This window comes from Lepidochelys olivacea (genome assembly GCF_965140295.1).
Source record: "Lepidochelys olivacea isolate rLepOli2 genome assembly, chromosome: 2".
In the NCBI taxonomy this organism is placed as follows: domain Eukaryota; kingdom Metazoa; phylum Chordata; order Testudines; family Cheloniidae; genus Lepidochelys; species Lepidochelys olivacea.
This window is the reverse complement of record NC_140412.1, coordinates 88,761,698-88,780,488: the sequence shown is the minus strand read 5'-3', so window position 1 is coordinate 88,780,488 and position 18,791 is coordinate 88,761,698. Positions and strand designations below refer to the sequence as shown.

At 38.9% G+C, this 18,791-nt stretch overlaps 1 protein-coding gene across 7 annotated transcripts in view; it reads right to left on the bottom strand.

Annotated features, from left to right (window-relative positions):
• The window catches only part of PTPRM (protein tyrosine phosphatase receptor type M), a 685,790-nt gene that overhangs the window by 270,394 nt on the left and 396,605 nt on the right, over positions 1 to 18,791 (bottom strand). For all 7 annotated transcript variants that reach the window (XM_084621210.1, XM_084621211.1, XM_084621214.1 and 4 more), the window contains exons 10-11: positions 16,818 to 17,019; positions 11,220 to 11,322 (exon numbers count right to left, since the gene is read on the bottom strand). In XM_084621210.1, coding sequence (XP_084477336.1) covers positions 11,220 to 11,322; positions 16,818 to 17,019 — 305 coding nt within the window. The remainder of the gene's footprint in view (positions 1 to 11,219; positions 11,323 to 16,817; positions 17,020 to 18,791) is intronic.

Genomic DNA, 18,791 nt, shown 5'->3' with positions numbered 1-18,791 from the left:
TTCATAAATTCACACTTCACAGGATCAGGCCCCTTATTATTACTGATGGATGAGCCACAAAAGTTTCTCAGTCAGGTCTGAAGAACCAACCCCAAGTTCAGAGGTTTATAGAGCTTTCAGTTTATCCTGACTTCTGATCTGCTCTCGTATCTTATGATCCTTACTTCCCCCTTTCTGATAATAAAACCTACTTTGTTATTCCCTTTGTTTCCTCCTCCCAGTCTTATTTCTGTGCCTTCTTCCATGCTGTCCCCTAACACCTGGAATGATAATTAAAGATAGCCTGAAAAATTTGGACCTTCAAAGTGAATTTTCAAACAGATGTAGCAGTATATTAATCTCCCACCTCCCCCACAGTCCACAATGGAAAATTAATGTCTCTAATTTTCCAATCCAAAAATACAATATATGTTAATATACCCTCTAACTTGGGACCCCATGATGCAATCTGATCTATGCAGAAGGACTCTTCAGTCTGTAGAGAGAATCATTGACGTCAGTGAGATTTATGTGTGGGTACAGAATCCACTAGCATTATAAGGGCCTTAACAGAATGTGGCTAGATTATAAACTGGGGTAACTATGAGCAGAAGTTACCCAAATCAGTTCAAACAATATAACATCTAAATCCTATGCATAGTAGTGAATTTTCAGTAGGGCCTTACCAAATTCATGGTCCATTTTGTTCAATTTCACGGTCACAGGATTTAAAAAAAAGAAAATTTCATGATTTCAGATATTTAAATTTGAAATTTCACGGTGTTCAACTCTCAAATGTTTGCCAACATTCACAAGGTGGGGCAGTCAGTTTGACTACCTTTCATGCCGAAGGAGGCCCAGGGACAACTTCAGACCATGAGATCCATTGCTAAATAGACTAGATGGAATTCCATTAGCTCAGCCTGAATAGTGCAGCCAGTGCATTTCCTGTTCTAACAAAAAAGGTCAGTGGCATTCAAGTGATCAGCCTCTTCCCACCTCCTTCCAACCACAGAAGCTAGGGAAAATGAAGATGGAGATGGAGCCCATCAGGTCTTCTTTCCTCAATGCTGTCCCCCTACCTCCACAATGTGGGGGATAGAAGGGACTAAACAAGGACTCACTTTTCCTCCCCTCCAACTTTAGGAAGAGAAAAAGTGTTCAGGGTCTACTAAGAGAACAAAGGATAAGTTCCCGCAATCAACAGGGAGGCTCTCTTTTTTCATTAATCTAAATAGGATGAATGTGCCTGGTCACAAATCCAAACCTCCAGAATAATTAATTTTGAGATCTGTACACATCTCTAGGAAATACCACTTTACACTGTAATCAATTTAAGGAATTCACCCTAAAATCTGGAGGTCAGATAATTACATATTGTGGCTGGATTTGGGAAGGGGTTGGATCATTTGAAGAATGCAAACAAAATCTGTGGCTGTGCAAATTGTGGTTTAAGAAATAAAGTGATGGTCTTAAGGAAACAGGAAGTATCTTCAGTCACAGATCATGCACAAGTGACTGGTTGCATTACAGGTATTTTTTTGTTTCCCCACCTTTCTGGTAGTAGACACTGTAAGAGATGGGATACCACTCGCCTAGATGAATTGATGGTACTGTTTCTCAAACAACATGTTTTCAGATCTTTTGACGAAAGTTACTATAGTACAACAAGTATTAATATCTGATGTACCCCATTATACTCAGAATGTGCCACCTCTAAGAAACAGACTTTAGTAACTGCTGCTTTACTTCTGTGCTTTTCAACAACTAAAACTATTGCAGTGATACAACTGTGCTTTGGGAAAGGCACATGAGATATAGAAGCTTTGCAAATGCTACAACATCCAAACTTATATATATGGGAAATTGGACATATCCAATGGCAGTTATTAAGACATACATGTAAATGCAAAATAATGCCCGTGCAGATGGATCAAACTCCTTATGTACCATATAGCCCCACAGTCTGAGCCCCACAAGCCCAAGTCAGGTGACATGGGCCAGCCCACCGGTGTTTAACTGCAGTGTACACATATCCACAGCTTCCCCTCTATTCAATTTAGGGCCATATCATAGTTTCTGTTTCCACAAGTGGAGAGTATGGGGAGCCAGTGGATCCCAGCTCAGGAAACTGGAATAGGAGATTGCCATCTCTGTGGCATCATTCCCCTTTCCTTTGAGTCTAACAGTGTTCCTCTGTGGAGAGTCTGCAGGGCACTGGCCAGCAGCGTGAAATGAGATAAGCAGGTCCAGGGGAACAGCTAATCTTTGAGGCATTGTCTCCTGTTCCCCAGACTCGCATGTCATCTGTGGTAAGTTAATGCTGACTTTGTAGTCTCTCTCTGCAGGCAGGAACGCATGAGGGGCAGAGGTGTTTTTGCCAGCATGACCCCTTACAGCTCTTTCCAGCTAGATGAGAGCTTCTGCATAATTTAGGATCAAAACAGCTGTTAAATACAGATGAGGTTCTAGCCTTGTGCTGCTACTGCCCTGTAATGCTAATCCTGAAAACAGTTTCAACTCTAAAGGTTAGAATGTAGTTAATCCCTTTACCCCCATCATCCACAGTAATCTCTTCCCAAATTCAACACTTCTGTAGTGCCTTAGACATCGATCTTACCATTCTTGACATCTATGTTAAGATGAAGCATTTCTATTGCTCCTTTCTAAATAGTAGATGTTATCAGTAGTACAGTCCAGTAAGTGGCTGTAATGTTTCTTTATGTCATTTAATGTAAACTGGTTTTGCAGATTAGCTCTTACTTAGTAATGTTTTACTGTCATGACACTTGTTGGAAATGCCATTGATTCCTCCACCTGCTTAAATGAATAGTACTGTGAAAAGAAAGCTTTTCATATTAATGTTCAGTGAAATGAAACATTATTCAGCATACAATGGTAATGTTTAATTGGGAGCACATTAATAGTTAATTTTTTCTCCCTCCATATAGAGTTTCTCCTCTCCTTCCTAATTTTACTTGTGATCAGATGAGGACACTGACTTGTTTGCTTGGAATGTCTGCTCAAGATGCTACTTTAATACAATTAAAGACAAAACAATTATATAAAATAAAGTTATTTAGGTTAAAAGTGATGAAATGCCAGAATTTAATTCGCTCCTGCAACCTTAATTCTGCCTCCTTACAGGTTTGCATTATGATTGTCTTTAATTTTAGTTACATGACGACATATTCTTTCCACAAGACCTCTGCAAGATAGTGAGAATAATTAACCATTGAGTCATAGTAAATTCTCCATCACTGACCATTTTTAAATTAAGATTAGTTAATTTTTTTAAAATGTATGTTCAAGAAATTATTTTGGGGAAGTTCTATGGTCTGTTTTATTCCGAAGATCAGACTAGTTGATCACAATGGCCTCTTCTGGCCTTGGAATGTTTGGATCTATGAAGACAGCCCCTAGCAGTTGAATAAAAGGCGGTGTGCTTGGTTTATTCATAGCAGCCTCCAAAGGGATGAAGTAGTGTATGCCCTCCCCCTAAACATAGGAGGCACAATCCCTTTATAACTTCCCCAGAGCAATGTAGTGATGTGAATCTGCATTGCCCGCAGTGTGGGTCCATGGCTAAATGCCATAATCTAGCTCTATATGCACACTAAAAAGCCTGAACCAAGATTTTTACACTGATGCTGGGCACTGCCCGTCAACCTTATTCTCACTTAGAAATGGGGCTCTCCTGAGGGAAAAAACCTGTCAGAGTCATAAGCAAATAGGTGTTTGGTGGCCATATTTTAATATCCTTTTGAGCATAGCTTCTGAGCATTTTAAAATGAAGAAACTTGCACAGTTACGCAAGGGTGATATTTTCTAGTCAAGAGATTCAGGACTGGAACTGATAATCTGAGGCCCATGAGTAGGGAAGACTTGTGCTGTGCCTGGCTGATGCCAAGGTTATTAGTCCAGCAAACTCTGTGAGCACTCTACTCACAAACACTGCACTCTATCACTAATGAAAAACAAAATAAACATTTAATAATTATTTGTAGAAGACAAATGTGCCGTTGTAGAAGGACAAATACCTATAGGAAATTCAGCCTAATGCTCAGTAATTATTAGAGCTTGGGTTTTGTAATAGAACCTGAAAGTAAGAAAATCACACAAGATTTTGGGCCTGATGGTGAAAATGACCGTGTGCTGTGTGAACCTGTTGCCACGGTTTTCCTCAGTCACTTGATCTACTTTTACCACCAAATGTATTTTAAAATTCTCTTAACATTTGGAATGTACGAATTAGTAGACATTTTGTCAGATAATCTCAGAGTACATAATGCAGTACAATGCATTTGCTTTAAGTCACAGTCACTGTAATCAAACTTTTCTCTTTCTTCATTTTAAAATGCTCAGTCAGTGTTGATGTTCATGAAAACTAACTGAGTCTGCAAGAGCCAAACAAGACAAGAGAACATCTCTACATAATACTGCCAATGCATATGGGCCTTGATGGGCAACACCTCAGTGCCTAGCCTGCTATGATTTCCAAATATAACTGACTAGGTTGAGCCAAGTAATGATTCTATGAAGTAGATGAATGCTCACTAGAAACTGATCTATTCCTTTCACTTGGGACGTCACCTTACTTTGGAATGTGACCCTCAAGAGGAGAAAAACTAATGAGATTCAAACCATGGTAAAGTTAACCTCTCTAGGAAAATTTTTTGAAAACAAAGAAAAGTAGTTATGGGTAACAAAATTAAATAGTGACCCAGGTTATTTCTTCCCATCATTGTGGAATAAGGTAACAACAATTGCATGGTAAAGAGTAAGTTAATTTTCTTGGCTACCATTGTTTTTATGGAAAAGATGGCTTCCGTGGGACATAAGCCACACTGTGCAAAATCCCACTGCTCAACTGGGGAGAGGGCACATGCATGTTATATAGTAACATTAACAGACTGAAAGCTGCTCAAGACAAGGATCATATCACTCTATATGTCTGACAGTTCTAAGCTCAACGTGGCATTAATTCTGAATGGAGCCATGGTAATATTAATAAACAAAACAACAACAATAATTTTCATGATACAAACAGTTAGTGCGATAAATCTCTTCAAAAAGGGGGAAAACAAACAAATAAATATTGTTGAAAGATACATTCCCATGCAATCCTGTTCATCAGCTACTTAGGGAACACCTGAATTATACAGCCTTATCCTTATAGATAATATCGTAAAAAACAAAACGAAGCCCGGCTTTACTTCGACAAATGCAGGAACACAGTGCAACAGCATCTTTCCACTATGTTTTTTGAACAGTGGACTTGTGTGCATGGAAGTCTGGCACAGAAGTGTATGCGCACTGTTAAAAATGTAGGCTGTAATGCCTCAGTGCTTAAAGCATGGTCCTATTCTGAAGAGTGACTGTAAAACTGGCACTACCGTGTGCATATATTCAGAGACTGATCTGCTCGCTATAATGGACAAAGTATGTTTTTATCACTTTTTACTCCCTTTAACACTCAAGAGACAACAAATCAAAGGCGCGTCATTTACTATAGGGGAAGGGGAGCAGTCCCCAGCCCGCAACCCTGGGCTTGCCCTTCCCTCTGACTTTTCATAGGTTTCTATGAAACAGAAAAGTTATCTGATTAGATTTAAGATGTACTTTACCCATCCTGTTCTAACACTGGAGTTGCTTAAGATCTCTCTTATTTTAATTGTTATGGATTAGGTTTTAATAATCATGTTAATAGATGACATTAACAGGTACCATTATCGGTGGGGTTGTCAGTGACCGTTGGCACTGCCTGTAGGAGTTAAGGAATCAAAGTCTCATTTGCCAAGGGATCCTGGGACTAGCTGCAGTAAAAACATTGTGCCAATTTCAAAACAAGCTAGCACACAAGCTTCTGTAAAATCATCTAAGCAACTTGGACCAAAAATTCTAATTCCAGTCACAGTAAAAATTCAAAGCAAGTTCTATAGCATAACAAAAAAGGATTACAACATTTTTACAGCATAAGCAATTATTGCACTGCTCCCTCAATTAAACTGAGATTGACCCTTCAGCTGTAAAGAAGAATACTTGTTTGCCATAAAGAAGTGACAATGATGAGCTTCAATAAAGCTCCATCATTTCTCGATCTCAAACTTGCTCAAGCAAGCTTGTTGGCTGACTTACAAGTTGTAAAACTATGATTTGGAAATACAGGTTGCAGACAACGGCAAGTAGCAGGAGCTGAGCCCACAGACCAGCATTCAACTACACACCTTTACATACTCCTAAATTATGCATTCTAAATAAAATATAAACAAGAAGGAAGGTTACGATAGGCAAATAGAGAACAGACATTTCTACAGGAAAATCAAACTCACTTGATGCTGGTTAGACTGCAGAGTCTTACCGTATGTTCAGCATATAGCATTCTTAAAATACTGTATTTCAGAATTTTAGTAATTTAGTAGTAGTATTTGAACGTCACCAGGTCATTATCTGTCAACTGATATCTAAAATGTTTTTCAGTGTGCTTTGTAAAAGGCAGAAATGTGCTTCCCATCTTAATAGGAAGATCTTATAGAGACTACCAATTATTTTCCTTAGGTGTCTATATCTCTCCCGCCCTGGGTCTATGTCATTCCCTCTTCAGCTATGTCTATACTAGCATTTTTTAAGAGATTTATCACCATTGCACCAACACTCAAGCACTGCCAGCAGTGGGAATGGTGGAACATTACAAATAAATAAATAAATCAGTAAAGGTAGCATAGATAAGCTTGTAAAGGGCCATAGGTCAGAGTTAAAACTGCATTCATTTGGGTGCCTTCTTCTGCATGTACTATTACTACACTTTTGCATATAAACTGGGCAACTGTGTGTGCAAACATGGCCTCTGACTATGCGATTCAGTATTCAAATGTCTAAATGCTTACGTGCTTGGACCCTGAGTTTGTGTTCTCACTTGTGGTATCTGCAGACACAAATCATGCATGAAACTGCATCCTGCTCTCTGACCTCACTTCATGTAAAGCTGGACCTAGGTATCTCTCTCTTCCCCCCCTCTTTAGGGGTCCACAGTGCCCTTTAGGCATAGCCCTAAAGAGAGGAGGAGCTCCATTACCCCAAAGGGAGAACTAAGATGCTTTCTGCCATGAGGAGCAAGAATACCTTCTGGGTACAGAGTGGCTGCGGCCCAACTCCTGTGTGTGTTGTTATTTACTTGTATACATTTGGCCAGCCTATGGTGCTGGCCAGTGTGTATGTAGGGGATTCTCCTTTTTATCACCTTCAGGGAACATTGTGCTTCCGGGTAGTAAATATGGAGCAGCCACTGAACAGGCTGCAATTCTGAGTGGGCTGGCAGAGGGTGCAAAAAGGGGCTCCCTCCACACCGCAAACTTCTCATAAGAGCCAGGCAGAATCTGGCCTTAAGATTTTATGTCACTTTCCCCTCTTTTAAAGGTGCTACAATGGTCCTATATTAGAAGACTTTTTGTAGGGTGGTGGATAATTTATATATGGAGAATTATGCTGCTGCTTTGGACAATTTATGTTTTGGCACACCTTTGGGATTTTTCAATGGCAAGTAAAGTTCTGAATGGATAGCCTTTGTTGTGAACTTTTGTTTAGACTGAAATATAATTTAAAGTACACACAAAAAAGCCACATTAAAAGAACATTAGGAAGGCTTCAAGCTATTACCAGCAGGAGAGTGAGTTTGTGTGTGTGGTTTTTTGGAGGGGGGTGAGGGAGTGAGAGAACCTGGATTTGTGCTGGAAATGACCCACCTTGATTATCACACACATTGTGAAGAGAGTGGTCACTTTGGATGGGCTATTACCAGCAGGAGAGTGAGTTTGTGTGTGTGTGTGGGGGGGGGGGGGGGCGGAGGGTGAGAAAACCTGGATTTGTGCTGGAAATGGCCCAACTTGATGATCACTTTAGATAAGCTATTACCAGCAGGACAGTGGGGTGGGAGGGGGTATTGTTTCATGATCTCTCTGTGTATATAATGTCTACTGCAGTTTCCACGGTATGCATCCGATGAAGTGAGCTGTAGCTCACGAAAGCTCATGCTCAAATAAATTGGTTAGTCTCTAAGGTGCCACAAGTACTCCTTTTCTTTTTGCAAAGACAGACTAACACGGCTGTTACTCTGATACTTGTGGGTATGGTTTTAAAATATTATACATCTTTTTATAATGTACTTGCTTTCACATAACATAACACAACACACACACAATTTGCAGAAAGAGACATATATATAATAAACATATTCAGACAATTTCCACTCAACCAGAAGCCTTTAGAAACTCAAAGGACAAAAAATCTTGTAAATCACAAATATTCTAAACACCAATTTAGCTAAAGCAACAGATAACTAAGTAAATATATTAATTACTATTGAATGTATTATTTCTTTACAGAAATATAACTAAAAAATAATCACCTGGAAATAAACAAAGTAACAGCCATAAAACACAGAAGACTATACTATTTTACTGTATTATAACTGTTAAAATATATTTTAACAATATTAAATTGTGTGATTCTTTTAAAACTGACGTACAGCTTGGTCTCCTTGATTAACATGAACTTTACTGTAGCAAATAGAGGCTCTTGCACATGTCTACAAAGTCTACTTTTTGAAGTTTCCTTTAACTGCCAAACAATAAGCATTTCTTTTGTATATTGTGATTATGGGTGAGGGGATTCTAAACAAGGTAAAAAAATAAGTTTTTTATATTTCACTAAAGAAAAATATTTAATCATGGAAAAGAAACCAAAGCTCTTAGTTACCTCAAGTATCAGCATCACTGACTTGCATACCAGATTCTGTACTTTCCCTACCCACTGCAGGAATGAAATAATTGTATATGACGCAGCTGATGTGTTGATCAATAAAATGACAACAACAATTTACACTGAAAAGTTTAGTGCAATTCCAAGAATCTGCATTAACGAAGCAGGGTGCTTATAACAGAATCAATAGACAACCATCTTACTTAGTGAAGTGCATACATGAAGTATAGCTGAATTTTCAACACCCAGTGAATATAGATTAAAAAAATAAAATCCATTCCCAGAACATGTTCTGTAAATGATGCAGTGACAATATATCTGAGTGTGTAATGCACAATAAAACTTTAAATAATATTAAAGGAATTCTAACTTTAATTTTTATTTCCTCTTTCACTCATTATTTACACTAGTAGTTTGGCATCTGCACCTATTTTATTTTAGGTGCTGTTGCAAAAGAGCTTTGTAAATTTGCTGTCATGTGTTCATTTGATTCTGTCAGCTCTGTAGTTTGATGTTACTCTAAATCCCTCTTTCTATTTCCCTACCCGCTTATCCCCTTACTTGGCATTTTAAAATCTCCCAACTAGCGCCTTTGTATTGTGGGTGAGATTTTCAACCTATCGATAACTTCCAGGAGTCAAACTGTATTTAATTCAGTAGGCTAGATAAAAGCAATTGAACTGGTTCTTTAGCTATGGTCTAACAAGCCTGTGTTTATATAGTAACATAACTACTTTGTGCCATTTTAATCCAGATGTTTATATTCAGGACCGTACTACAACACTGAGAAATAAGATGAGATGAACCAAAGTTATTTAATAAAATGGTTTGAAACAGGAAAGCCAGAAAGAGGGAAAATATATGTGATTCCAGTTCTAGTATAATCTGTAAAACAGGCCGGTTCAGATAAAATCTGATTTTATTGCTTTCAGTTTTTTCTCAACTGTTTCGTATGTTCCTGCAATGGGGCTGCTTACCGCACCCCGCGGGGTTTGGCCTCCTAGCCCGACTCCCCAGTGAGTCAGGACCACTTCAAGCTGGTGCAACATCCATGCTCTTTATTCCTCTGTCCGGTCCCCACCACCAGACTTCAACTATTTACAGATTATGTATAAATTTGTCCTAGCACAGGCCTCAGTGGCAACAGGGTAGTAGGCTCCTGGCTCCTTCTCAGCTTACTCTCCCCGACTGGTCTCCGCCCCCTTCTTTGGACTCACTTTCTCCCAAGCTTTTAGCCTCTGTTAACAAGGCTGACAGGTGCGGCCAGTTTCCAGGCCAGTCCTAGCTAGTGGTCCAGCTCCAACCCATTTCCCCTGATTGGGGCTGGAGTGACAGGACCTGATTAGGGCTTCTCCTGCAGCACCCTGCCACAGTTCCCAAAAAAAAAGTCTCATTCAAAAAATTCTTAACAGTAAATAAGGTTGCACCTTCCTTCTTTTGGATTCAGCCTTCAAAAATAGATACGTTATATTACAGAAAACAGAAAATAATCTAATTAAAGGTAGTATACCTTGCTGTAATACTATATTAAATAATAATGTGCAGTGGAATAGTTCAATTTACTCATGTCTGGATATATCAGAACCATACTTCTGAAACTGACAAAAATTATCAAAAACTACATCATCAAAGTGCCTTGACAGTTCTTAATTATGGATGTTAATGCTTTCTTTCAGTAACAATAGGATTTACTGTTTTAGACTCTATCTGATAATTCAAAAGTAAAGAGCCTAATCTTGCAAAAATCTATTTCTGTAGTCTTTAATTACACGTATTTAGAATGCTGAGCTCCTCAGTGGTTTACATTCAAAGCTATCAGGTCATTCTTCTGTTCCCTTCTGTAAAGAATGAAATTCTTTTAATCTAAACATTGTAAGATTTACACAAAATCGTATACCTACTTGTGGAATACAAACCATTACAAAATGGGAAGTTATATCCATGTAAATCAGTAGTAGAAAAATCTAAACAGGTTGAGCTATTGATTTTTCAGTGTTCTTTCCTCTTCCTGCCAAACTGGTCTAACTGTTAAATGTTAAATTTCATTAATTTTATAATCCATTTTTTTGGTATTATTTAACTTAGTAAAAGTCTTAAATAGTTGTAAGTAAATTCTGAGGTAAACAGGAAGAGCAGATATAAAAACATAGCAGGTCAGGATAAAAAGTGTGCTATGTCCTTGAACTCATAACATTGTAGTAAGCAATTACCTTAAAGTAGTAAAAGAAGCCACCCACACAACAGCACTGTGGCTTTGTTCCTTATCTTCAAAGAACAAGCCACTTGCATCTCGATCAAATCTTTTAAACAATACCCGAACACACAACATCAAAGCACTTTCATTTTCTTCAGTTATTTAATTTAATTAGCACTAATACAGACATGGATTTAGACTCTGGTTTCTGTGCAGAAAATCCCCAGAAAACACATTCAAGAAATTAATCCATTTAATTTTAATTTTGTAAAGATTTCCCCCCTTATACCTGACAGGAGCTCCTCTGCTCTGTGCAGGTTTCAGCAGGATTGTCACAGTACTGTCAGTTTGATTCAAAGGTGTTTCCAGTTCATAGGGTGGCATAGATGGTGCTAGGCGGAAAAACAAGAAGCAAAATAGACTAATTATTTCTAGGTTTGTTTTAACAGTTTATTTTAAAAATGGATTTGACACATATAAAGACCTCTTTAGAATACAGAGTTAGTGCAACAGCACAAGTTAAACAACAGATAATTAAGTAAATGAATTCAGAAAAACAAAACCAAAACACAGAGCTACAATAAAAATGAAACAGAAAAAACACACTTCGTGGCCATTTTCAAAAAGCAACTAGTCAGTTTGGATACCCAACTTGATATACATTCAAAGGGCCTGACACTTAGAGAGTGCTAAGAACCCAGCCTTTATAGGTCAAAACTCTTTTTAGTTGGCAATTTGAACACCCAAAAATTGAAGAATGCAAAATCACCAATTACTTTTGAAAACGGAGGCTCAACTTTCTTGCTGGTGGATGAACATCAGAGATACCCTCAGATCTTGTCACCACGGACATTTCAGTCATTTATGTAGCTAGTGAGGCCATCCCTTAGTGTAGACACCATTTACAACAGTGCAACAGGATTAGCATTAGTGCAGTTTATCCCAGTTTAAAACCAGAGTAAACTGTGCTGGTGCAAACTGTCTACACTGGTGCCTGAAATCCCACTGTAGACAAGGCTTAGTTAGGTGGTGGTTGTTACTTTTTTCATTGTCATAAAGGACTTCACCTCATTCTGTGCATAGGCTGGACAGTGTTCAATTGCTATTCAAAATTTTCTTTTATCCTCACTGTTCAATGTTTGGCCCTAGGCCTTATTTACTGCACACTATTCATTGATTTATAGGTTAAAAGGCCAGAAGGGACCATTGTGATTTCTAGTCTGACTTTCTGCATAACACAGGACTTCTCTGAATTAATTCTTCACTGAACTACAGCAGATCTTAAACAAAATTTCTAATCTTAATGTAAACGTTTCCAGTGATGGAGAATAACCATTGGTAAATTGTTCCACTGGCTAACTTCTCAATTAAAAATGTGCACCTTGTTTCAGGTAAGAATTTGTCTAGCTCCAGCTTCCAGCCATTGGGATCTTGTTATAGCTTTGTATGCTAGATTGAAGAGCCTTTTATTATCAAATTTCTGTTCCCCATGTAGCTACTTACAGACTGTGATCAAGTCACCCCGTAACTGCCTCTTTGCTAAACTAAACATAATGAGCTCCTTTAGTCTATCACTCTAAGACACATGTTCCAATCCTTTAATCATTCTCATGGCTCTTCTCTGAACCCCCTTCCATTTATCAACATCCTTCTTGAATTGTGGACACAGTATTTCAGTAGTGGTTGCACCATTGCCAAACACAGAGGGAATATAATCTCTCTTCTGCAACTCAAGATTACCCAGTTTATATATCCAAGGATCACATTAGCTCTTTCGGCCATATCATCGCAAAACCTGCTATGAAGACAAATTTATTAATTTCCCCATGGGATTTTCATGGTATTCATCACCATAGTATCAGAGTGTTTCACAAACATTAATCAATTTATCTTCACAACTGTCCTGTGAGGTGAGTGGATGGTATTATCTCCATTTTACAGACAGAGCACTGAGACCAGTAAGATTAAGAACAAAAGTATCCACTAAATTTGAGTGCCCAGTTTGAGACACCTAGGACCAGATTTTCAGAGTACCCAGTATCATATAGCACTTTATATATTCAAGCAGCGTTCCCATTGATTTCAGCTGCAGTTGTGAGTGCTCAGCACTTCTATAAATAATGTCCCGGGGTCGCAAGTCAGGAAACCAGAAAATGAGGAACATACAGTTAAGTAATCATCTCTGAAAAGTTTGGTCTAAGTGACTTGCCTAGTATCACACAGGAACTCTGGCAGAGGCAGACACAGAATTCAGTTCTCCAGGGCAAACTTTAACTGTCTTAACCATGACACCATCCATTCTCTTCCTGCAATCCCCTACCTCATTCATTGCACTCCTTCCAACTTCTGCAAAAAATAAGGCAGGAGTCCTACAGGTAACAGTCTCCATTACTACACCATCTGATTCGTCCCTAGAACAGGTCCAACTGTGCACTGAATGAGGCAGAGGTCTTTTGCAAAACATAGTACTTCATCATGTAATTAAAGACTATATCATACTGCATATATACAAGGGGGCTGAATTAAGGATGCAAAGGCACCCTTAATTCTGGCATTTACAAACTTCTGAACACTTGACTTTGCAACCTTACTAATGTTTTTTTAGCATAGTTTTGTCATGGATATAATTTCCCAGGTTTTAAAAAAGCAAACTGAAAAAAACAGAAGTTCCACCATGTGGCATCATACTGACTCCCAAGTGGCCTCTCAGCAGAGTTGGATCCCTCAGATGGTCCATACAGATATCTGTTACTTGATCTAATGAAGTAACTGATAGCAGTAGTAGGTTGCCATCCTCTATGTAGACTAGTACTATGGGGATGGGACACTTTGCCAGACGTTTCACAGATATGTGCTGACAGCAGAGAAATGAGGAGACTCAGGAACCATTGGCTCCATTCCTAGTACCAGTCTCCTTGCTCAACCAGTCCCAAACTCTCTCCTCCCTCCAGCTCCTTGTCTAATTTCAGTGTTCCCCTCTCAGTCCCCTATCACCAGTTCTCTATTGGTCCCAGTCCCTGCCTCCCAATCTCCCCAACTCCCAGTCCTAGTCTCTCTTCCCCCACCCCAGCCCCAGTCTCACCAGACTACTAATCCCAATCTACTCCTTTCCCTCTCCCCATTCCATCTTTTGTTCTCTCTGTATTCCAATTAGATGGTTTCCTCTTCCATGCTGTCTGGGTGCCAGCAGGGTGGTCACTGAGAGCACGGGGAGACAGGCTTCCTGTTCTCAGTTCTGGTGCCTGGCTCCACCCTAACCTGGAGCAGCTGGGTGCAGACATTACAGAGAAAGTCTTTCTGAGCCCCCCACAGCCTGGACTGGAGCATGCTCAGCTACTCCTTGGGAATGGCCCATGAGCAGTCTGGTTAGCACAAGGAACTATGACAGACTCAAGTATGCTCAGTGAGGACAGACTCTTTAGAGACTTTAATTGCTAAATTCTAGCAAGTCTCCATGGAGCATGTATGAACTGTGATTTTTCAAAGGCTTATAACTTGGGCCAAATGTGGATGGATTTTCATAGGGATGGTAAAAGGCACATCCCTGACACAAAGAATACCCATCCTGCCAAATTTCAATTTACTAAGCACAGTGGTTGCCAGAATTTTTTAACTTGAGCAAACCAATGTATTATTTCCTAACTTTGTTCCTGGAAATGGCTGAACCATGTTTGCTGAAATTAATAATAATAATAAAAATCAGTCTGAGTCAGACAGCATGGAAAATTTTAGCCTGCTCAGTTGAAGTTTAGCAAACTTATAAGCAATTGAGAACAGGGTCTTATAATGGGAAGTGTCAGGCAACTCTAGTAGGTGGTGCTACCAGCCCTGCCTAAAACACCACAAATTTACAAAGGAATCACTTTTTCCATCACTGACAAACAGCCAATTCTGTGATGAAACATGGCATCTGTTTACCAGGGCATAACAACGCTATTAGGATAGGAAGTTAAGTATATCTTATTCTACTGAAAATGCAGTATAGATTTAAGAGATTAAAATGTAATTACACAAATTGGAAATTGGCCAGAACAATTGTAAAATGTCTTAGGAGATCTTAGCACTTTGGTTTTACATCTCACTAGAGAAAGGTATTGACAGCACAAAGCGTCCTCCAACCTCACACTGGAACGCTGGTATAGGACTGACTCAGAGGGAAGAGTGTCACTTCCTGAATCATCCCCACCACTTCAGGCTGGAATTTTTAAAGAAGCCTAAAAGAAATAGATGCTTAACTCCTATTTAAAATTCAGTGGGGACTGGGTGTCTAAGTCCCTTGGGTTCCTTTGAAAATCCCAGGGATAGGCATTCCCTGTTCGTGTCCCACCAAAACACAGGGGTAGGCCTCACCGTGCCGGGGGGAGGGGGGGAGGGGAGACCTAATCCTGCCGATTGTTGGGTGGGGGAGGGGGGGAGATCTGATGTGCTCATGGAAACAGCTGGTGCGGCTTCATGTGGCATATCTTACCCACAATGCATGTGTGTAATTCCCATTCATGTTAACCATTTAACCATTAACACCACTATTTAAAAGAGAATAGCTATCCTAACCTTTCACTACTGTTCCTAACTCTCTAGATTCTTCTCCTCTTCCACTACTTTGTTCTTTCTCTCTATTCTCATAGGGCCTGATTCTGCCACCCTCACTCAAATTGAGTAATATCTTACAATGCAAGCAGTCCTGTTGATTTCTTTCAGACAATGGGAGGTGGGGTGGGGGAATTGGATCCCTAGTCTTTACATTCCAGTGCCAATTATGTTCAAGGCTTTTTAGCTGATAATCATTCAATGAATTTATCCCTACAATTACTAGGTACAGTAAAAACAAAAATTCCCAACTTGCATTTATTGCCCTTCCTCAATTCCTTACTGTGCTTCTGATTAATACTTTTGCATTGCTCTCTGTTCATTCTACCACAAAGATGATAAAGTTACAATGAGATGCAGGGAGAATAGGAGTAACAGGGACACAAGATGAAAAAACAGTACTCATAATAGCTTGCTTTATATTTTCCAAAAAGGAGAGTTGGGGGGAAAGATAGCTAATGCATATTTTGGGAGTGAATATTGTTCTGAGACCATGCTTCAAGTTCGTTACTGACTGTCAGTTTAATTCACAGAAACATGGTAGAGAAGCTGAGTATAAGGACACCTCCACTACAGATTTGGAATACATTTTGTCATCAATTATATAGGTGTTTTAGAGCATGCAGTAGGATCGCATTCCATCAATGAAGGGAATAAAATGTTCCTCAGTCTTTGGGGGCTTTTGTGCATGGGCTTTTAGAGAAGCTGTGTCTTCCCGCTCTCTGAAAACCACAGGTCCTGATGTTCTTGTCTAATGCAGTTTCAAATCTGCCTCAGTCAACATGTCTGTTAGGAATGTGTGCAGCGTAGCAATTTGCTATACTTCCTAAGTGAGTGCTAGACATGTAGCATTTCTGCTGTACTCTCAATTGTTCATGCCACATTAAAGAGATTTTCCAGCACTGTTACTGTACTAATTTAGAATCATGTTGAGGCTGAATGAGCTTTGAATGAAACTATCTCAGATTCATGTCCAAAAAAACCCTGTGCTAAATTTTGCAACAAGAAGCAGCTGGGACTGACTCCAAAGGCATATAAATCATATGTTTTCTTGGGTGATAAGTTGCCTGGTTTTGAACCAGTACTTCAAAAACTGTGCATGTTCTAACTGATCTTCAAGCACCTGAAAATTATTCAAATACATAAATGTGTATCAGTTTGTCTGGTACTTTCAAGGAAGAAAACTGATTTTATTTTTCTGACAAACTGCTGGTAAGGCATCAAAAGAGAGATGAATAACAAAGAAAATAATGGTTACCATTGTAAGAAAACAGAAATAATAATTACTTTAATATAATACCTGATATTTTAGTTGTGAATTGATTTGTGATTGGAGGTCCAAATCCTTTCGCTGTGCTGGCTCTAATGGTAAAAGAATAGGTGGTCCCAGGATACAGTCCAAAAAAAAGGTAATGAGTTTCATTTCCTAGCTTTAAAACTCGTCCACTTTGATTCGATAAATCTATTTCTGGGTCAAAGGAACTGACAGCCTTGTAGGTGATCTGCAAAAGAATAAGGAAGTTATAAAATATCTTGAGCAGATGGACAAAGATTGTATCTTTATCCCATAAACCCTTCTGATGTATGCACTGTCAGACATTTTATGATAAGCAATCTTACTCCCTTATACTCTTCAAATCCTGAATCCAATGAAGGGACACAGGAACTCAGCCAAAACTGTTATGAGTTGTTACTTTTATAGATACAGGTTTCAGAGTAGCATGGGATACAGGGACTTAAAGGCAGCTAGATTACAACTGTAAAGGATGGGTTCAGGCTTAAGTTAATACCTTTAAGTTGCTGGCTTTCACAATGTCATTTTTCTGAAACCATATTACTGTTGGTTTTCAACAACAAAAACACAACTCGCAAAAACGGATATGCAAGTGAAAAAGGTGTAGCCTCATTTCTAAGCTGTCTGAATATAATTACACCTTGCACTGAATAAGATTAGCCTTACTAGATGACAAGGGCAGTTTTAAGTGAATGCTTCACAAAGTGGGTGATCCTTATGCTTCAGTCTCGAGTTCATGTCTTATTATTGCTGCATTGTAATTCTTCCGGTTGTGATTGCATTGCACGAAACTCAGATTCCCATTTTGGGAAAAAATATGTTAAATATCAGCAAAATAGATCCCTCATTTTTCGTTCCTTCCTTTCAAATACTGTTACCTGTTTTCATTAAAACAGCAATACAACTTCACAGTAAAGTACTGTTGTCAAGGTTCCTTCCCCACTCTGAACTCTAGGGTACAGATGTGGGGACCCTCATGAAAGACCCCCTGAGCTTATTTCTACCAGCTTAGGTTAAAACTTCCCCAAGGCACAAAGTCTTTGCCCTTGGATTAGGTAAAACGCTGCCACCACCAAGTGTTTTAGACAAAGAACAGGGAAAGGACCACTTGGAGTTTCTATTTCCCCAAAATATCCCCCCACGCCCTTACACCCCTTTTCCTGGGGAGGCTTGAGAAAAACAAGATGAGCACAAACCCCTTGGATTTTTAAGACCCAAAAAACCCAATCAGATTCTTAAAAATCAGAACTTTATTAGAAGAACAAAAAAAGAGATAGAGTACAACTCTGTAAGATCAGAATGGAAGATAATCTTACAGGCAGTCAGATTCAAAACATAGAGAATCCCTCTAGGCAAAACCTTAAGTTACAAAAAGGCACAAAAACAGGAATACACATTTCCTCCAGCACAGCAAATTTACAAGCCATAACAAAGAAAACCGAACGCATTTTCTAGCTAGATTACTTACTAACCTTTTTCCTCCCCTCCAGATTTGAAAGTATCTTGTCCCCTCATTGGTCATTTTAGTTCAGGTGCCAGTGAGGTTACCTTAGGTTCTTAACCCTTTACAGGTGAAAGGATTTTGCCTCTGGCCAGCAGGGATTTTATAGCACTGTATACAGAAAGGTGGTTACCCTTCCCTTTATATTTATGACAACTGTACAGTGTTTTTACTGGTAACTTAACATCTATCACCTATAACAACAACAGGATCATTTAAAAACAAGGAACTCGTTAAAAAAATTAAAATGTAAAAATGATTCCCCCCTTTTTTTGCTTTTAAATAAGTAGATTTAGTTGCAATTTATACATACCTCCAGTGCTATTATATACAATGAAAATTGACATTGTTATATTTATAGCACATTATCATACTTATCTGAAGGAATATTTAGATAGAAACATTAAGAATGTGTATACTGTGTATATTAAACAAGGGCCTGAAAGACAGATACAGTACATCATAATAATATTATTCCT